The sequence below is a fragment of the Oncorhynchus kisutch genome, linkage group LG28, assembly GCF_002021735.2.
Source record: "Oncorhynchus kisutch isolate 150728-3 linkage group LG28, Okis_V2, whole genome shotgun sequence".
Taxonomy (NCBI): Eukaryota; Metazoa; Chordata; class Actinopteri; order Salmoniformes; family Salmonidae; genus Oncorhynchus; species Oncorhynchus kisutch.
Genome location: NC_034201.2, coordinates 17,369,305 through 17,385,713, shown reverse-complemented (window position 1 = coordinate 17,385,713; position 16,409 = coordinate 17,369,305). Strand labels below are relative to the sequence as shown.

The 16,409-nt window shown below is 43.2% G+C and overlaps 1 protein-coding gene across 3 annotated transcripts; it reads left to right on the top strand.

The window, feature by feature from the left end:
* Positions 1-5,468: 5,468 nt before the first annotated feature.
* LOC109875660 (ribose-phosphate pyrophosphokinase 1) lies at positions 5,469-16,357 on the top strand. 3 transcript variants are annotated; one of them, XM_020468072.2, is made up of 7 exons: positions 5,469-5,789; positions 8,929-9,112; positions 9,362-9,460; positions 12,162-12,286; positions 12,629-12,802; positions 12,922-13,081; positions 14,267-16,357. In XM_020468072.2, exons 1-7 carry the CDS (start codon positions 5,668-5,670, stop codon positions 14,357-14,359), a joined length of 957 nt encoding a protein of 318 aa, XP_020323661.1. In that variant the 5' UTR covers positions 5,469-5,667; the 3' UTR covers positions 14,360-16,357. The 3 variants fall into 3 exon arrangements, with proteins under 3 accessions (XP_020323661.1, XP_020323659.1, XP_031664008.1); XM_020468070.2 differs by having other exon boundaries at positions 5,479-5,789; positions 8,929-9,118; XM_031808148.1 differs by lacking the exon at positions 5,469-5,789 and adding an exon at positions 7,074-7,102.
* The last annotated feature ends 52 nt before the right edge of the window (positions 16,358-16,409 follow it).

The following is a 16,409-nucleotide window of genomic DNA, read 5'->3' as shown; positions in this document are numbered from 1 at the left end:
TGGCCCCATCCGAGGACACCCCCGGAGAGGGCCAAACAGGAAGGATATAACCCCACCCACTTTGCCAAAGCACAGCCCCCACACCACTAGAGGGATATCTTCAACCACCAACCTACCATCCTGAGACAAGGCTGAGTATAGCCCACAAAGATCTCCGCCACGGCACAACCCAAGGGGGGGGGCGCCAACCCAGACAGGATGACCACAACAGTGAATCAACCCACTCAGGTGACGCACCCCCTCCAGGGACGGCATGAGAGAGCCCCAGCAAGCCAGTGACTCAGCCCCTGTAATAGGGTTAGAGGCAGAGAATCCCAGTGGAAAGAGGGGAACCGGCCAGGCAGAGACAGCAAGGGCGGTTCGTTGCTCCAGAGCCTTTCCGTTCACCTTCCCACTCCTGGGCCAGACTACACTCAATCATATGACCCACTGAAGAGATGAGTCTTCAGTAAAGACTTAAAGGTTGAGACCGAGTTTGCGTCTCTGACATGGGTAGGCAGACCATTCCATAAAAATGGAGCTCTATAGGAGAAAGCCCTGCCTCCAGCTGTTTGCTTAGAAATTCTAGGGACAATTAGGAGGCCTGCGTCTTGTGACCGTAGCGTACGTGTAGGTATGTACGGCAGGACCAAATCAGAGAGATAGGTAGGAGCAAGCCCTTGTAATGCTTTGCAGGTTAGCAGTAAAACCTTGAAATCAGCCCTTGCTTTGACAGGAAGCCAGTGTAGAGAGGCTAGCACTGGAGTAATATGATCCAATTTTTTGGTTCTAGTCAGGATTCTAGCAGCCGTATTTAGTAATAACTGAAGTTTATTTAGTGCTTTATCCGGGTAGCCGGAAAATAGAGCATTGCAGTAGTCTAACCTAGAAGTGACAAAAGCATGGATTAATTTTTCTGCATCATTTTTGGACAGAAAGTTTCTGATTTTTGCAATGTTACGTAGATGGAAAAAAGCTGTCCTCGAAATGGTCTTGATATGTTCTTCAAAAGAGAGATCAGGGTCCAGAGTAACGCCGAGGTCCTTCACAGTTTTATTTGAGACGACTGTACAACCATTAAGATTAATTGTCAGATTCAACAGAAGATCTCTTTGTTTCTTGGGACCTTGAACAAGCATCTCTGTTTTGTCCGAGTTTAATAGTAGAAAGTTTGCAGCCATCCACTTCCTTATGTCTGAAACACATGCTTCTAGCGAGGGCAATTTTGGGGCTTCACCATGTTTCATTGAAATGTACAGCTGTGTGTCATCCGCATAGCAGTGAAAGTTTACAGGGCTGAAACTTTACCAAATCACCTTAATCCTCTCCGTCATCTCCTCCACGTGTTCCACCACGCTGTAAAGGGGCTTTGGTTGGTCCTCCCAGTCCGCAGGGCCGACGGCCATACAAGAGCTCAAAGGGGGAGAACTCCGTGGACGCTTGTGGTACCTCGCTCACCGAGAACATCAGGTGGGGCAACAGCTGGTCCCAGTTCCTCCCGTCTCTCTCGATGACCTTCTTCAGCATCTGATTTAGGGTCTTATGGAATCGTTTGACTAGCCCATCCTTTTGTGGATGGTACACACTGGTCCTCACCTGTTTGATTCAGACATCTTTCATTACACGAGACATGAATGTGGTGCACTGGTCCGTCAGGATTTCCCGTGGAATATCCACCCGACTGAATAGATGGAAGAGCTCCCGTGCAATACCTTTCGCTGTCATTGTGCGTAACGGGAGTATAAAATAGCCTCCAACACTCTACTCAACAAACTGGATGCAGTCTATCACAGTGCCATCCATTTTGCTACCAAAGCCCCATGCACTAGCCACCATTGTGACCTGTACGCTCTCGGTGGTTGGCCCTCGCTTCATACTCCTCGCCAATCCCACTGGCTACAGGTTATCTACAAGTCTCTGCTAGGTAAAGCCCCGCCTTATCTCAGCTCACTGGTCACCATAGCAGTACCCACTCGTAGCACGCGCTCCAGCAGGTATATCTCACTGGTCACCCCCAAAGCCAATTCCTCCTTTGGTCGTCTTTCCTTCCAGTTCTCTGCTGCCAATGACTGGAACGAACTGCAAAAATCTCTGATGTTGGAGACTCATATCTCCCTCACTAGCTTTAAGCACCAGCTGTCAGAGCAGCTCACAGATCACTGCACCTGTACATAGCCCATCTGTAAACAGCCCGTCTATCTACCTACCTCGTCCCCATACAGTATTTATTTATTTATCTTGCTCCTTTGCACCCCAGTATCTCTACTTGCACATTCATCTTCTGCACATCTACCATTCCAGTGTTTCAATTGCTATATTGTAATTACTCCGCCACCGTGGCCTATTTATTGTCTTAACTCCCTTATTTTACCTCATTTGCACTCAATGTACATAGACATTTTGTTTTCTTTTGTTCCGCTGTATTATTGACTATGTTATGTTTATTCCATGTGTAACTCTGTGTTGTTGTATGTGTCGAATTGCTATGCTTTATCTTGGCCAGGTCACAGTTGCAAATGAGAACTTGTTCTCAACTAGCCTACCTAGTTAAATAAAGGCAAAATAAATAAACAAATAAAAACGGGATCGCCTCTGGATACCGGGTGGTATAATCCACAATTACCAGGATGTATTTGTGTCCCCTCGTGCTCTTCACCAACGGACCCACCAGATCCATCGCCACCCGCTCAAACGGCACCTCTATAATGGGCAGGGGAACCAAAGGGTTTCTATAATATGCCCTCAGGGCTGTCAACTGGCACTTCTGGGCAGGTACGGCAGTAGTCCTCAATGGCGCGCTTGACTCCGGGCCAGTGGGATTGATTCCCAATCTGCTCACTGGTTTTCTCCTTCCCCAGGTGTGCCCCGAGCAGGTGGGTGTGGGCGAGCTGCAAGACTGTACTAACATACTGGTTGGGTATGAGGAACAATTATTTTGTTTCCCCATTGCGCTTTACTATCTGATATAATAAATTAGGCTTGATGGCAAAGTGTGGGTAACAGCGCGCCTTTACTGGGCCGTCCCGAACTGGCCCGTGAGGATTCCCTTGTCGGGCGGCCCATTGGGTGCCTCCACCTCCATAAAGGGGAGCCTGAGGTCCTCCTCTGACGATGGCTCGTTTCCATGCACAGGGTCATCTACCTCCTCCTGGTCCGACAGTGGACACCTCATACGGCGGGACGTGGGTTGCGCAGGCGACAGTCCTTTTTACTCACGCGCCTCCCCAGGTCCCTCCTCCCCACTGCCTGAAAGATCGGGCAATTTCTACTGAGGAGATGGGCCGGTTAGGAACCCAAACGCATCTGTCCTCCCCCCTCGGGGTGGTTATCCATACCAGCACGGTTGGGTACCTCTTCCTGTGCCCATGTACACAAGAAACCGTCATCTCTTCATCCCACAGTTTGTCTTTCCCCTCTTGTGTGAGCCCCTGCGGTTGGGCCAGGGTCACCATGCTGCCGGAGTCCAGCAGAGAACTGGTGTCGACACCATCAATTCGTACTGGAACCATCGGAGGGGCTGTCTCGGTGTGTGCCTAACAGGAGGTGATGTAACTCGCCATCCGGGTTACCCTGGAACTGGGGGATGCGGCAGGCATGGCTCCTCCCGGCCGGGGCAGCTTCATGCGAGGTGTCCCGGCTTGCCGCACTCAGTCGTGGACCAGTTGTACACGGCGTGCGATGCTGAATCCATAACGTGGATTCAAGTTCAAGTTGGCATTCAAGTCGAGGTAGGACTTCTGGGCCTTCCCGGAGAGGTAGGGTGCCAAAAGGCTGGGCCACCTTTCCCGCTGTGCCGTCCTCTCGAAGGTGCACAAATACATCCTTCTCCGTTAGCTTGACCAGGAACTGATTCGGGCTAGACTCCTGGGCCGTACCACCTTTCAGCTGGATTACCTAACCTGGAGAACCTTGTTGCTTCTGCTGGCTGATGATAAACTGAGCCACCAGTTCCTCCATGGTAATCTGCGTATGCTCAACCCCACGGCACCCAAAGCTACTGAGATGCTTGTGTTCTCTACCGTATGTGGTAAACTGTGGAGTGTTGGGTTGAGCGCACAGAGATGGACACAGAGACAGGGACAGGGAGGTTCTAGTCAGAAAACACAACTTTACTGGGCAACAAAAAAATGATGTAACAACATAATAACTTAGGGTTGGCTCGGTCCTTCTCATATTCAGCTCCTTGTCTCTGGGAGTTTTATTTCCCCCTATAGGGTCACCCTTTGCCTCTCTCTTTTTCTCTCTTGTGTTGCTCTACGGTGCTCCATTTATGTGGCTTGCACGGCTGGTTGGCACTCTCCCCTAATTACCCCTAATTGGTGCCATTAGCGTCGGGGTGCCCAGCCTGGGTACTCCCAGCAGAGGGAGCCAACGTCGCAGCATGTACCTCCCCTCTATCACCAACCCCCGGGGTAGACCCTCCGGGATACCACAGTGCGTTGAACACGATAGGGCCAAGTAGTGGAATAGTGGTGAGGTTTTAATGGGTGTAGGGTTAGCTGGTAAGGCACATTTCTTTGTCCTTTTTCCCCTTCCCTTTTTGTGTCACAGACTGTAATGAATTCACACTCCAGAACAGTAGGAGGAAACACAGGGCTAGATGAGATAAATAGATTAATAGGGCGGCCTATTGGTGAAGCATTTATTTGGGCAGCAATTTCTGAGGCTGGTAACTCTAATGAACTTATCCTCTGCACCAGAGGTAACTCTTGAGTCTGCCTTTCCTGTGGCGGTCCTCATGAGAGCCAGTTTCATCATAGCTCTTGATGTTTTTTTGCGACTGCACTTGAAGAAACTTTCAAAGTCCTTGTAATTTTCCGGATTGACTGACCTTCATGTCTTAAATTAATGATGGGCTGTCATTTCTCTTTGCTTATTTGAGCTGTTCTTGCCATAATATGGACTTGGTCTTTTACCAAATAGGGCTATCTTCTGATTGGCTCAAACGCATTAAGTAGGAAAGAAATTCCACAAAAAAACAAGGTGCACCTAAACTGAATTGAAATGCATTCAAGGTGACTACCTCATGAAGCTGGTTGAGAGAATGCCGTGGCTACTTTGAAGAATCTCAAATATAAAATATATTTTGATTTGTTTAACACTTTTTTGGTGACTACATGATTCCATATGAGTTATTTCGTAGTTTTGATGTCTTCACTATTATTCTACATTGTAGAAAAAAAGAAAAAAGAAAGAAAAACCCTTGAATGAGTAAATGTCCAAACTTTTGACTGGTAGTGTAAATGGAGTGGTTGGTGCACGTCGACTGGCCGGTTGGTAGACAGAGAAAAGAAATTCACTTCATCCATGCTACTGTTCTTTGATACAAGAGTCTCTCCCTTCTCATATAAGTTAGGATTCCTAAGGTACCCTGTAAGAGCTTTTGTGCACAAGCCCCTTCAGTGTCGGCCTCACACTCCAGTACAGTAGGTGGCGGTGTATGCAGCGTTCAACTGGTTGCGATCCGACAATACACATTTTAATAAGAAGAAATAATCCGAAAAAGGCATGAGACAACGAGCCAACTCATTCGGCAGCTGAAACTAAACCACAGCGGAAAAGAGTCGCCGTCGCAAGTTCTAGGCTCCTGTTGGTGGGTTAGATACTAGATACAGAGAAGCTAGCGAACTTGTTTAGCCGTGTATTTATGTGAGGGTGTTGTTTGGTTACTTAATCCGGATTCCTCAAATGCCTAACATAAAGATATTCAGCGGTACCTCTCATCCGGACCTTGGCCAAAAAATTTCCGACCGCCTGGGACTTGAGCTGGGGAAGGTTGTGACCAAAAAATTCAGCAACCAGGAGACATGGTAGGTTAAAAGTGTTTTAAACAATTAATATATTTGACCGAGTACCAGCTAGCTACGGTTAGTTATTTTACCAGTGGGTGAATGTTCTGCCTGGGAATGTTGCTTTGGTTGTTAGCTAGTCTACAGTAACGTTAGCCAGTTAGCCCACATGGCCGATTGAAAGCGCGAGGGAGTGTGGTAGTTATTGTTGCTAGTTAGCTAACTAAATTAGCTTACGGCCAACGTTTTCCACAACTAATCTAGCTAGCTAACTAGCATTACTTAGCTTTGTTAAAAAAGTAGACGGTAAGGGCAGGAGGCCTAACGTTGGAACTGCAACAGCCTAAAATCCATGTGGACTATTGTAATGCCGGGCATACACAACACGTTTTTTGCCGGCCCAGACGAATTTTCATGATCGGGGTGAAATCCTATGTATGAACTTGGACTAGGATCAGTACCTCTGGACTCACGTAGTTTGAGCGGGTGAAGGGCATGCGGATGGTGGCTGTTCTGTTTTCCAGACCCTTGTCGTGTGATGGTCTGATAATGTTTTTAGTATGAGCAGTGCTACGACGCGATTGGTCAAGGACTACTGCCATTAGCCAATGTGCACTCAGCATGTTAGACCAAAACAAGGATAGAAGAGGAAAGTAACAATTCGCAGGTTGTCACTGGTTACCACAGCCTAAAACACAAATTGGGGTCATAATTTAAGGTTAGGGTTAGGCGCAATGTTAGCAGTGTGGTTAAGGTTAGGTTTCAAATCAGTTTTTAATAATTGTTTGCAGAAATCGTAGTGGTTTAGGCATAATTATGACTCGAGAACTATCACAAAGGCCCAATAGTGTGTGATTGTGGCCCTGGGAGTTCCTGCATATGGCCATTCCTGCATCTTTTTTTCAGGGGTAAAGGACACTATCTACCGGTACTATGTACTCGCTGCCCAGACTTACATAATTAGACAGTGGAGATTCTCATTATTTAAATGAAGAAATCGACATATACACACTAGAGGTTGACCGATTGATCGGAATGGCTGATTAATTAGGGTCGATTTTCAAGTTTAAATAACAATCGGAAATCGACTTGGCCAATTTTTTTATTATTATTTTTTTTACACCTTTAACTAGGCAAGTCAGTTAAGAACACATTCTTATTTTCAATGACGCCCTAGGAACGGTGGGTTAACTGCTTTGTTCAGGGGCAGAATGACAGATTTTTACCTTCAATTTTGCAACCTTACAATTAACTAGTCCAACGCTCTAACCACCTGCCTCTCATTGCACTCCACGAGGAGCCTGCTTGTTACGCGAATGCAGTAAGAAGCCAAGGTAAGTTGCTAGCTAGCATTAAAATTACCTTATAAAAAAACAATCAATCATAATCACTAGTTAACTACACATGGTTGATGATATTACTAGTTTATCTAGTGTCTTTTCATATTGCCATATTACTTGCTACTCGTGAGTTGTTGTACTGTTCCTATTAGTGATATAAAATCCCATGATCCAGTAGTCTTTGACTTGCTTACCTGTGGCCGGGTATAAGCAACAAGTGCCTTTTGAGATGTAAACGCCTGAGGAGTTGGTTTACCTGGAGGTTTGTAATGATGGTGCTGATCCTGAGCGTTGACATCCATAGGGTTGTTCAAACTCCACAGTTTCTTCAAGTTAAATGGTGGTGGTATAATATGCAGGAATCACTCTGCCATTTCCTGGTTGCTAAAATTATAATAGTTTGCCTAATTTCAGTTTGTGAAGAAACAAGCAATGTATAAAATAGTCACTGTACCATCTAAACCGCTGCAAAATATATTTTTGCTAAAATAAATATTGTATTTTTCAGCTGTTTGAAGCTGGTGAACAAAACAGAAAAGTAAAAGATGCAGAAAATGTAAGAATGGGAAGCATAGAAAATGTCTACAAGGGGTATTTACTGCTCCTTAGTCTTGCATTAAATGAGTGACTGATCTATAACTCAGATTTCTATGTGAATTTGGTTGGGTCGCCCAAACAATTACATATTGCAGCTTTAAACAACAGAATAGATGTTAGGACAGGAATGTATGACTGAATTAGGCCTGAGCCCATTTAGTTGACTGGTTGATGGGCTGTTGGTCAACCTGAGATTGTTTTGTTGAGCAGTTGCAAAAAATGGCATGTCTTGATTGACGCCTGTTTCAGTGGACTAATCCATTGCGGAGGTCGCGGGGCTGGCACACCAATACCACCAGTAGTACATTTACTGTTAATTCCCAGAATTTGTAACCTACAATGTTTGTTTGGTTAACTTCATTTCTGTTAATACATTCTTTATTATTAAGATTTGTCTTTTACAGTTCCCATTTTCAGAGTTGACACGTTGTTTGCAGAGCACACAACCTAGGCTACACTTGTGGGGAAAAAAGTTTGGGTTTATTTTTGTTCCATTTACGATTTGTCAATTTATTAATTGTTTTGTTTGGATTGCTCCTGTCAATGTTGATTAAGGATGCACACCTGAATACGCATAGAAGTAGGCCTAGGCTACCTGGGCTATGCACAAATGTAGGCTTATAAATGTGCCCACTTGGAGATCTGATAGTATGTCTGTCTTCACTCACCACCACTAATGAGCTGAGGAACTTCCTAAAGTACGTTTTTCTTCACCTCAAACAGCAAGTAATTTTATACTGAACAAAAATATAAATGCAACATTTCAACAATTTTACTGAGTTACAGTTCATATATGGAAATCAGGAGGGGGGGGGGGGGGGGGCTCTGATCCGGTGGAAACACCATAAAGTTGTTTTACCTGATTGCTTCTTATCTCCTGCGCAAATAGCCCACATCTGTGTCTGTCTGAAGCTCACTGGTAAAACTCTGAGGGTCCAGAATATTTTATACAATGTCTTAAGTTTATTTGTGCAAGCTTGTGGCTGGACCTAGTTGATACAATGTTTCAAGTTTCTTGCAGACAGGCCATGCATAACCATGTGATTTATTTTTTATCAGGATATTTATTACTGCTGGCTGCAATGTTTTTATTGTTTGTTTTTTATTATTTTACATTGATGGCAATACTTGATTGATGTACATTAACAGATTGGTCTTCATGTTCTCTACCTGTCACCATGTATAGCCTACTGTCTGACACAGTCTATGATTTGATCCTGCAGCGTGGAGATCGGGGAGAGTGTCAGAGGAGAGGATGTCTACATTGTCCAGAGTGGTTGTGGTGAGATTAATGATAACTTAATGGAGCTCCTCATCATGATCAATGCCTGTAAGATTGCCTCTGCCTCACGAGTCACGGCTGTCATCCCCTGTTTCCCATATGCAAGACAAGACAAGAAGGACAAGGTGGGGGTGAGGGAAACTTAAATAGTTTGTTCTGTTCACAGCATCAACACACTTCACATCCATATAAATCAGTCTATTTGCTTTGATTTCATATATTTGACTGCTTCACAGAAATGCCATATAACTGCTAAAGCTAATTCGGAAAGGAAATTGATCTCCCTCTTAGCAAATTGTTTTAATTGCATTTTCTCAATGGACCTTCTGCATGCATTGTATGAGAATAGAGATTAGCAATGTTTTTCTAAACAGAGTCGGGCTCCCATCTCTGCAAAGCTGGTGGCCAACATGTTGTCAGTGTCAGGAGCCGATCACATAATCACCATGGACCTGCACGCCTCGCAGATACAGGTGAGCCTTCTGGCACATTATTTGGTTTGTTCCATCTATATTTTGCAGTCACTAGTGTGACAACTAAGTACAAATGATTGATTAGGCTATGAGATAGTTAAGTACTATGAGCGGGTTGCCTGACGACGTCACAAATGATGCACGCACATCGCAAGTGTAGAAGGCTGGGTTAGGATTCTGAGCGATCAGGTGTTATTGTTGCTTGACAAGAAGCTGCCTTGTGGGGAATCCTAGGTGGCTGGTTTCAGAAATTTATTTTTTTAGTGCTGAGAAATAAGAGCTCTGTTTGGTTTTAGTTAGATTATTACAAAATAATCATGGTTTTCAGTTTCTATATTTGTTTTTGTATTTTACATTAAATGCATTATAAAATTATTTTGAGCTTTTTAATGCCAGTCAAAAATGGTGAACATTCAATTGCCAAAACATTGAAAATATTCCCTTGTCTGTCAGGTCCACATAGGAATGTATATTTTTTCATTCCTAAAAGTCATCTCATCACTTCTCAGGCAGTAGCAGCCAGCCAGAAAAACATCTAACGTTATCTCTGTTCTCCCCATACTTTACTGTCTTTAGTCATCCTATTTAGCTAGGCCAGCTGGCCTAAATATGCTGCAGAGCGGTCTGATAATCATTTTCCTAGTTCTTCAAAGTAGATGAGGCAGAACTTTCATGAACTCTCTATCCCTCTTGTCGTTTTGTCTACATTCCTCCCGTGTGGTCTTGGGTGTATCTAACCTAACGTAGCAGGCATCAGTGAATCTATGTCTGAGCCGGAAAAGAACCGGTGCAATGGATTATGGTCATTGTAGTTAACTACTACGGTTCTGTGCTGAACTAGGTTGAATATTTTCTTAGTGAAAAGTACAACTCCCTTCAGCCCAGCATCCCATATAGTTCTTGACTTCATTTCTCTCATGACTGAGAAACCTAACATGCAACAATTTCAAAGATTTTACTTAGTTACAGTGATATGAGGAAATCGGTCAATTTAAATGAATGCATTAGGCCCTAATCTAAGTATTTCACATGACTGAGAATACAGATATGGATCTGTTGGTCACCATATACTGTACCTTAAAAGGTAGGGGTTTGGATCAGAAAAGCAGTCAGTATCTGGTGTGACCACCATATTTTCCTCATGCAGCGCAACACATCTCCTTCGCTTAGAGTTGATCAGGCTGTTGATTGGCCAGTGGAATTTTGTCCGACTCCTCGTCAATGGCTGTACGGAGTTGCTGGATATTGGCAAGAACTGAAATGCTGTCTTACACCTTGATCCAGAGCATCCCATACATGCTCAATGGTGACATGTCTGGTGAGTATGCAAGTCATGGAAGAACTGGGACATTCTCAGCTTCCAGGAATTGTGTACAGATCCTTGCGACATGGAGCCGTGCATTATCATGCTGAAACACGAGGTGACGGAGGTGGGTGAATGGTACGACAATGGGCCTCAGGATCTCGTGACGGTATCGCTGTGCATTAAAATTACCATCGATAAAATGCAATTGTTCGTTGTCCGCAGCTTATGCATGCCCATACCATCACTCCACCGCTACCATAGGGAAATCACAATGTTGACATCAGCATTCTGATTCCACACATGCTGTCTGCATCTGCCCGGTACAGTTGAAACAGTCATTCATTTGCAAAGAGCACACTTCTCCAGCGTGCCAGTGGCCATCGACGGTTAGCATTTGCCCACTGAAGTCGGTTACGATGCTGAACTGCACTAAGGTCAAGACCCTGGACTACAAGCACACAGATGAGCTTCCCTGAGATTGCTTCTGACAGTTTGCACAGAAATTATTTGGTTGTGCAAACCCTCAGTTTAATCAGCTGTCTGGGTGGATGGTCTCCGATGGTCCGCAAGTGAAGAATTTGGATGTGGAGGTCCTGGGCTGCCGTGGTTAAACATGGTCTGCGGTTGTGAAACTAGTTGGACGCACTGCCAAATTCTGTTGCTTTGCACGCCCCCTCAACTTGAGACATCTGTAGCATTGTGTTGAGTGACACAAATGCACATTTTAGTGGCCTTTTATTGTCCCCAGCACAAGGTGCACCTGTGTATTGATCATGCTGTTAAATACGCTTGATATGCCACACCTGTTAGGTGGATGGATTATCTTGGCAAAGGAGAAATGCTCACTACAGGGATGTAAACATTTTTTTTTTTAATTGAACATTTGTTATCTTTTATTTCAGCTCATGAAACATGGGATCAATACTTAACATGTTTTTATCATTTTTGTTCAGTGCAATTGAACCGATGTTAATCAGTTGTTTAATAACCGAAAACCCCCTCAAATTAAGTTATTTCCGCCGCACTAGTATCTTGTTCATGATACCATGTCTTATTTTGACTTATGCCACGTCTATGATATGACCATTTTGCTAACTAACAACTGTTACGATGTATTTGAGACTTATTTTGTAAACATGTAACCTGTATAAGTGCTTATTTTGCAAATGTATTTGTTTTTAATAAACATTTGGATCAAAATATAGTTTACATGTTGTCAACCCCGTCTGTATTGCCCCGAAGAGGTGCGTGGATCGGTTTTGTTTCTAAACAACATGCTGTCAATAGTGAGCCACGAAAGTTTCTCCAAAAATCTGTTGCAAGTAAGGCCGTTTGAAGACGCTGACTAGTGATCCTTTATCTTATCACGGGTTTGCTCACTGTATGCCTCTGTAGGGGTTCTTTGATATCCCTGTGGACAATCTATACGCGGAGCCAGCTGTGCTGAAATGGATCAAAGAGAACATCAATGAGTGGAAGAATTGCACCATTGTGTCTCCTGATGCTGGAGGAGCCAAAAGGTAGATTGGAGGAGGCCAATGGGCCTGTAGATGCTTCATCATTACAATGGGTCAAAATGACAGATTTGAGTTGTTAGAAATATTAGCATTGTTGAAAGGATTGTTCTTGCTCAATTCATTATTTAAGGGATTTGTCAAGTTCACCTCATTCAGCCTATTACAACAATTTTGTTGTAATAGGAAAGTATTTTTGATACCGTCCTTACAGTGCTTGGATTAATCATAGAATCATACAACTGTGTCTTACTATATATTCCCTTCCTCCTATAGATGTGACTTTGTGGTATGGTTATGGTACTGCAAGTGATGTCAACCATTCCAATCTGTGGATTCCCTTTGCAGGGTCACCTCTATAGCAGACAGGCTGAATGTGGACTTCGCCCTAATCCACAAAGAGAGGAAGAAGGCTAACGAGGTGGACCGCATGGTCCTGGTGGGGGACGTGAAGGACCGAGTGGCCATCTTGGTTGATGACATGGCAGACACATGCGGCACCATCTGCCACGCTGCAGATAAGTGAGTCGTTACTGTGTTTAAGCTGCATACATTTACAGAGACTGAATACGTTTTTAAAATTTATTTTTTACAACCAGAATGTGGAGATTCAACCAAATGTTTTGTTTCTGAATATCCAGGCTAGTGTCTGCTGGAGCCACAAAGGTCTATGCCATCTTGACCCATGGGATCTTTTCAGGCCCTGCTATCACCCGCATCAACAACGCCTGTTTTGAGGCTGTGGTTGTCACAAATACCATCCCTCAGGAGGATAAGATGAAACACTGTTCAAAAATACAGGTTAGAATCGCAAGCTCATCACAGTAGCTCAGCACCTGATGTTTCCTTGTAGTTTAGATCACTTGGGGAATTGAAACATATAAACATTCCATTATTTTCAAAAATTATAAGTTGTTTTGACAATGTTTTTCTTTCACAAATAACAGATCACCTGACACCAGTACAAGCACACATACCAACCCCCCTCCACCTCTTGAAAACCATTCAAACTTTGTCCAAACAATGTTCAATGATTACCTAAGCAGCAGGCTGTCAACAATCTTAATTTCAATGGCTCAGCATGTTGCCTGGACTACTTACATTTCTGCTTGATTGATTCTTACTGTGTCTAACTCCTTACTGTTCTGAACGTTTCCAAATCTTTGAGTTTAGTTACTGCAGTGTTTCCTCTGGAAGAATTTGTAATAGGGATTCTATAATATTTATGAAGGACGTAAACTCAATTCTGGTGACTTTTTTTTAAAAGGACCCCACCACCCCCGGGTTGCCACTACTCAACAAAAAATCTCTCATCAAAATTGGAAGTCACTCCCCCCAAATAATTTTGAGTTATGATGACATTTTTACCCAAGTTACCCTACAATTGACCCGTGTTACATTTCGCCCCACTCTCCCCTATGCACTAACAGCAAATTGTGGAGTGGTAACACGCTTAACCATGCCACTGCTAAAAACTCAGGGTTTAAAATGGTGCAGTTCGTGCATATTTAGGAGAAATAAATAAAGTAGGAATCGAAAGCTAAGATTCCCCTGTTTTCCCCGTGATATGAAGAATTGTTGTGCATTGAATGCTTGTCAGAATGCATGTTTCACGCCCTATGGCACCTGTAACTTGAATGGGCCTCTGAATATTTATCTCGTGTAGAACACACAAACACGATGACAAAAAATGTATAAACTATTCTAGTATGGGGTAGTCTGAATTTTCTATTCATTACTCATTTTGTTTGCAGAGGAAGTAAATGTGGACTGATCCTGGATCTTCAAAGTGTGCCTTGGCAAAACATTTTGTTCAATATTTTTTTGAGTGCAATGATTTTGCCTTGGCGCAATGCCACTGACCTACTGGTGGTGGTGTTTCGTTAAACATTTCAAACCAGAAAGAAAGCAATTGGTTATCTGTGGGGGAAATAAGTTTGGGTGATAATTTGGTTTATAATTTTTTTTTCTCCCCCCACCCTTCAGGTTATTGACATCTCCATGATTCTAGCTGAGGCTATTCGCCGGACACACAACGGCGAGTCAGTGTCGTATCTCTTCAGCCATGTTCCCTTGTAACATCCCATGAACAACCCCACCCTGCTTTCACCGGAAACCTGTACCAAAGGACGGATGTCTGGAGCACCACCATCATCTCAGCCCATCCATTTATTCCCCATCGAAGGAAGGAAGGAAGGACATACTGTGGGGTCAATTTAAAAAAAGCTCCATGCCAATATTCTGTTACAGTGCACAGGCTATCAACTGGTTTGACCTTTTGACTTACCAAATGAAGATTTTAGTTAATTGGTGTATTAATATGCCAGGCTGTTTCATATTGGCATTGTCTACCATGTTTCACATAGGCATTGTTTATTACAAGATTGAAAAGCTCTAGTTGCTGCTGAAAGCCATTTTGAGAGAAATGTTCACGCCAATATGGCATTATGTTTAAGGAGCTTCTTATTTTGTTACTGATCTGTTTTCCGCTACAAGGCGGTCTATCTACTTGCATTTCCTAGATAATGTTCTAATTTTGAGATGCTTGTACTGATAGAACTCTGCATTTACACAGTTCAACAACAAAGCATTGTGTACTGTTTACATCCACGCTTTAGTTAGACTTTAGTTGTTTTCATGCCTTTGTATTTCAAGCTATATTCTAGGACGTGTTTGCAGTTCCAATTCCAAGTGTCCTTAGTTCTATGCCTTGGTGTGTTGATACCATGATTTTAATATTTAGTTGCATGATTTTTATGTAGTTGTAATCAAAGCATGACTTGCAGTGCACACATACAGGTAACTGCCAAAATAAAGGAAACACCAGCATACACTGTAAAGTGTCTTAATAGGGCGTTGGGCACCACGAGCCACGAGAACAGCATCAATGTGCCTTGGCATAGATTCTACAAGTCTCTGGAACTCTATAGGAGAATGCAACACCATTCTTCCATGAGAAAGTCCATTTGGTGTTTTCTTGATGTTGGTGGAAAACTCTCAGGCACTGCTCCAGAATCTCCCATAAGCGTTGAATCGGGTTGACCCCCTATGCTCCTTTGAGACCTCTCTTTCAAAGTCACTGACATCTCTTTTAGACATGGTAGCCAAAATAATGGGAAACTGGGCATTTTTATACGTGACCCTAAGCATGATGGGATGTTTTAATTGCGTAATTAACTCAGAAACCCCATCTGTGTGGTTGCAACTGCTTTCAACATACTTTGAATCCCTCATTCAAGTGTTTCTTTTTATTTTGGTATTTACCTCTACCTAATGAATGTGATTCAATATCATGCACATCTGCCATATTTTATTCAAGCAATAAGGCATGTAGTGCATGGAGCCTAATGTAACTGTCACATTATTTGAGCTTTACGAATCCAAGTGGTTTTGCGTAGCGGTATTGGAAATTTAAATTATATTAATTTCCACGCTAAGACTCGGGAATCCTAAGGGCGCTCGCCACTTGGGGTAGCATGCACCCTTTCAAAACTTCGGTTCAGTCTTATATTTCGAAAACAATGGCTTGTGTAGCTCAACGCCTGCCCATGTGTAAGGCCTGCTTACATATTTTTCTTTCGAGTATTAAGTATTGTCAGTCCGTCCTATAACTCTCAAACACGGCTGTTGCTGCTTCAATTCTCGGTAAAGGCAATCCACACCAAGCCCATTATACCCCAGAATCGAATCTGATTTTACTGTTTAAGCCAATGTGTGTAAATGTGTCTGATTTTTAGCTGAGATTGTAGTTCTTTAAACCTACTCTGACACATCTTGATTGGTTTGAGGATCCCTGTTGCCTTAAAGTGAAAATGTGCCAGATTTAATATTGTTTCTATAAGATTTCCTGCCTTCTCCACAACATCGAGACTAGAATTGAATGTATTGGGTTATGAACTGGGAACAATAAAATTATATCTGGAATTTTGAATAGATAAACTTTTTATCTATGCAATTCAAATTAACGACCTGGGAGTGGGGAACTTGGCAGTCAGAGGGCTTAGTCTAAAGTCCCTGTTATGTTCATATGTATGCATTGTATTCCCTTGATGTATAATAAAACCATTTCCTTTGGGATAGATGCATCACACAAAAACACTGCATGCCTTCTACCAAATAATGAGTCAAG

Coding starts and splice junctions, on each gene's coding strand:
- LOC109875660 (XM_020468070.2), top strand. CDS start 5,668: ATGCCTAACATAAAGATATTCAGCGGTACCTCTCATCCGGACCTTGGC. Junction 5,790..8,928: donor TTCAGCAACCAGGAGACATG/GTAGGTTAAAAG, acceptor TTGATCCTGCAG/CGTGGAGATCGGGGAGAGTG. Junction 13,082..14,266: donor AACACTGTTCAAAAATACAG/GTTAGAATCGCA, acceptor CCCACCCTTCAG/GTTATTGACATCTCCATGAT.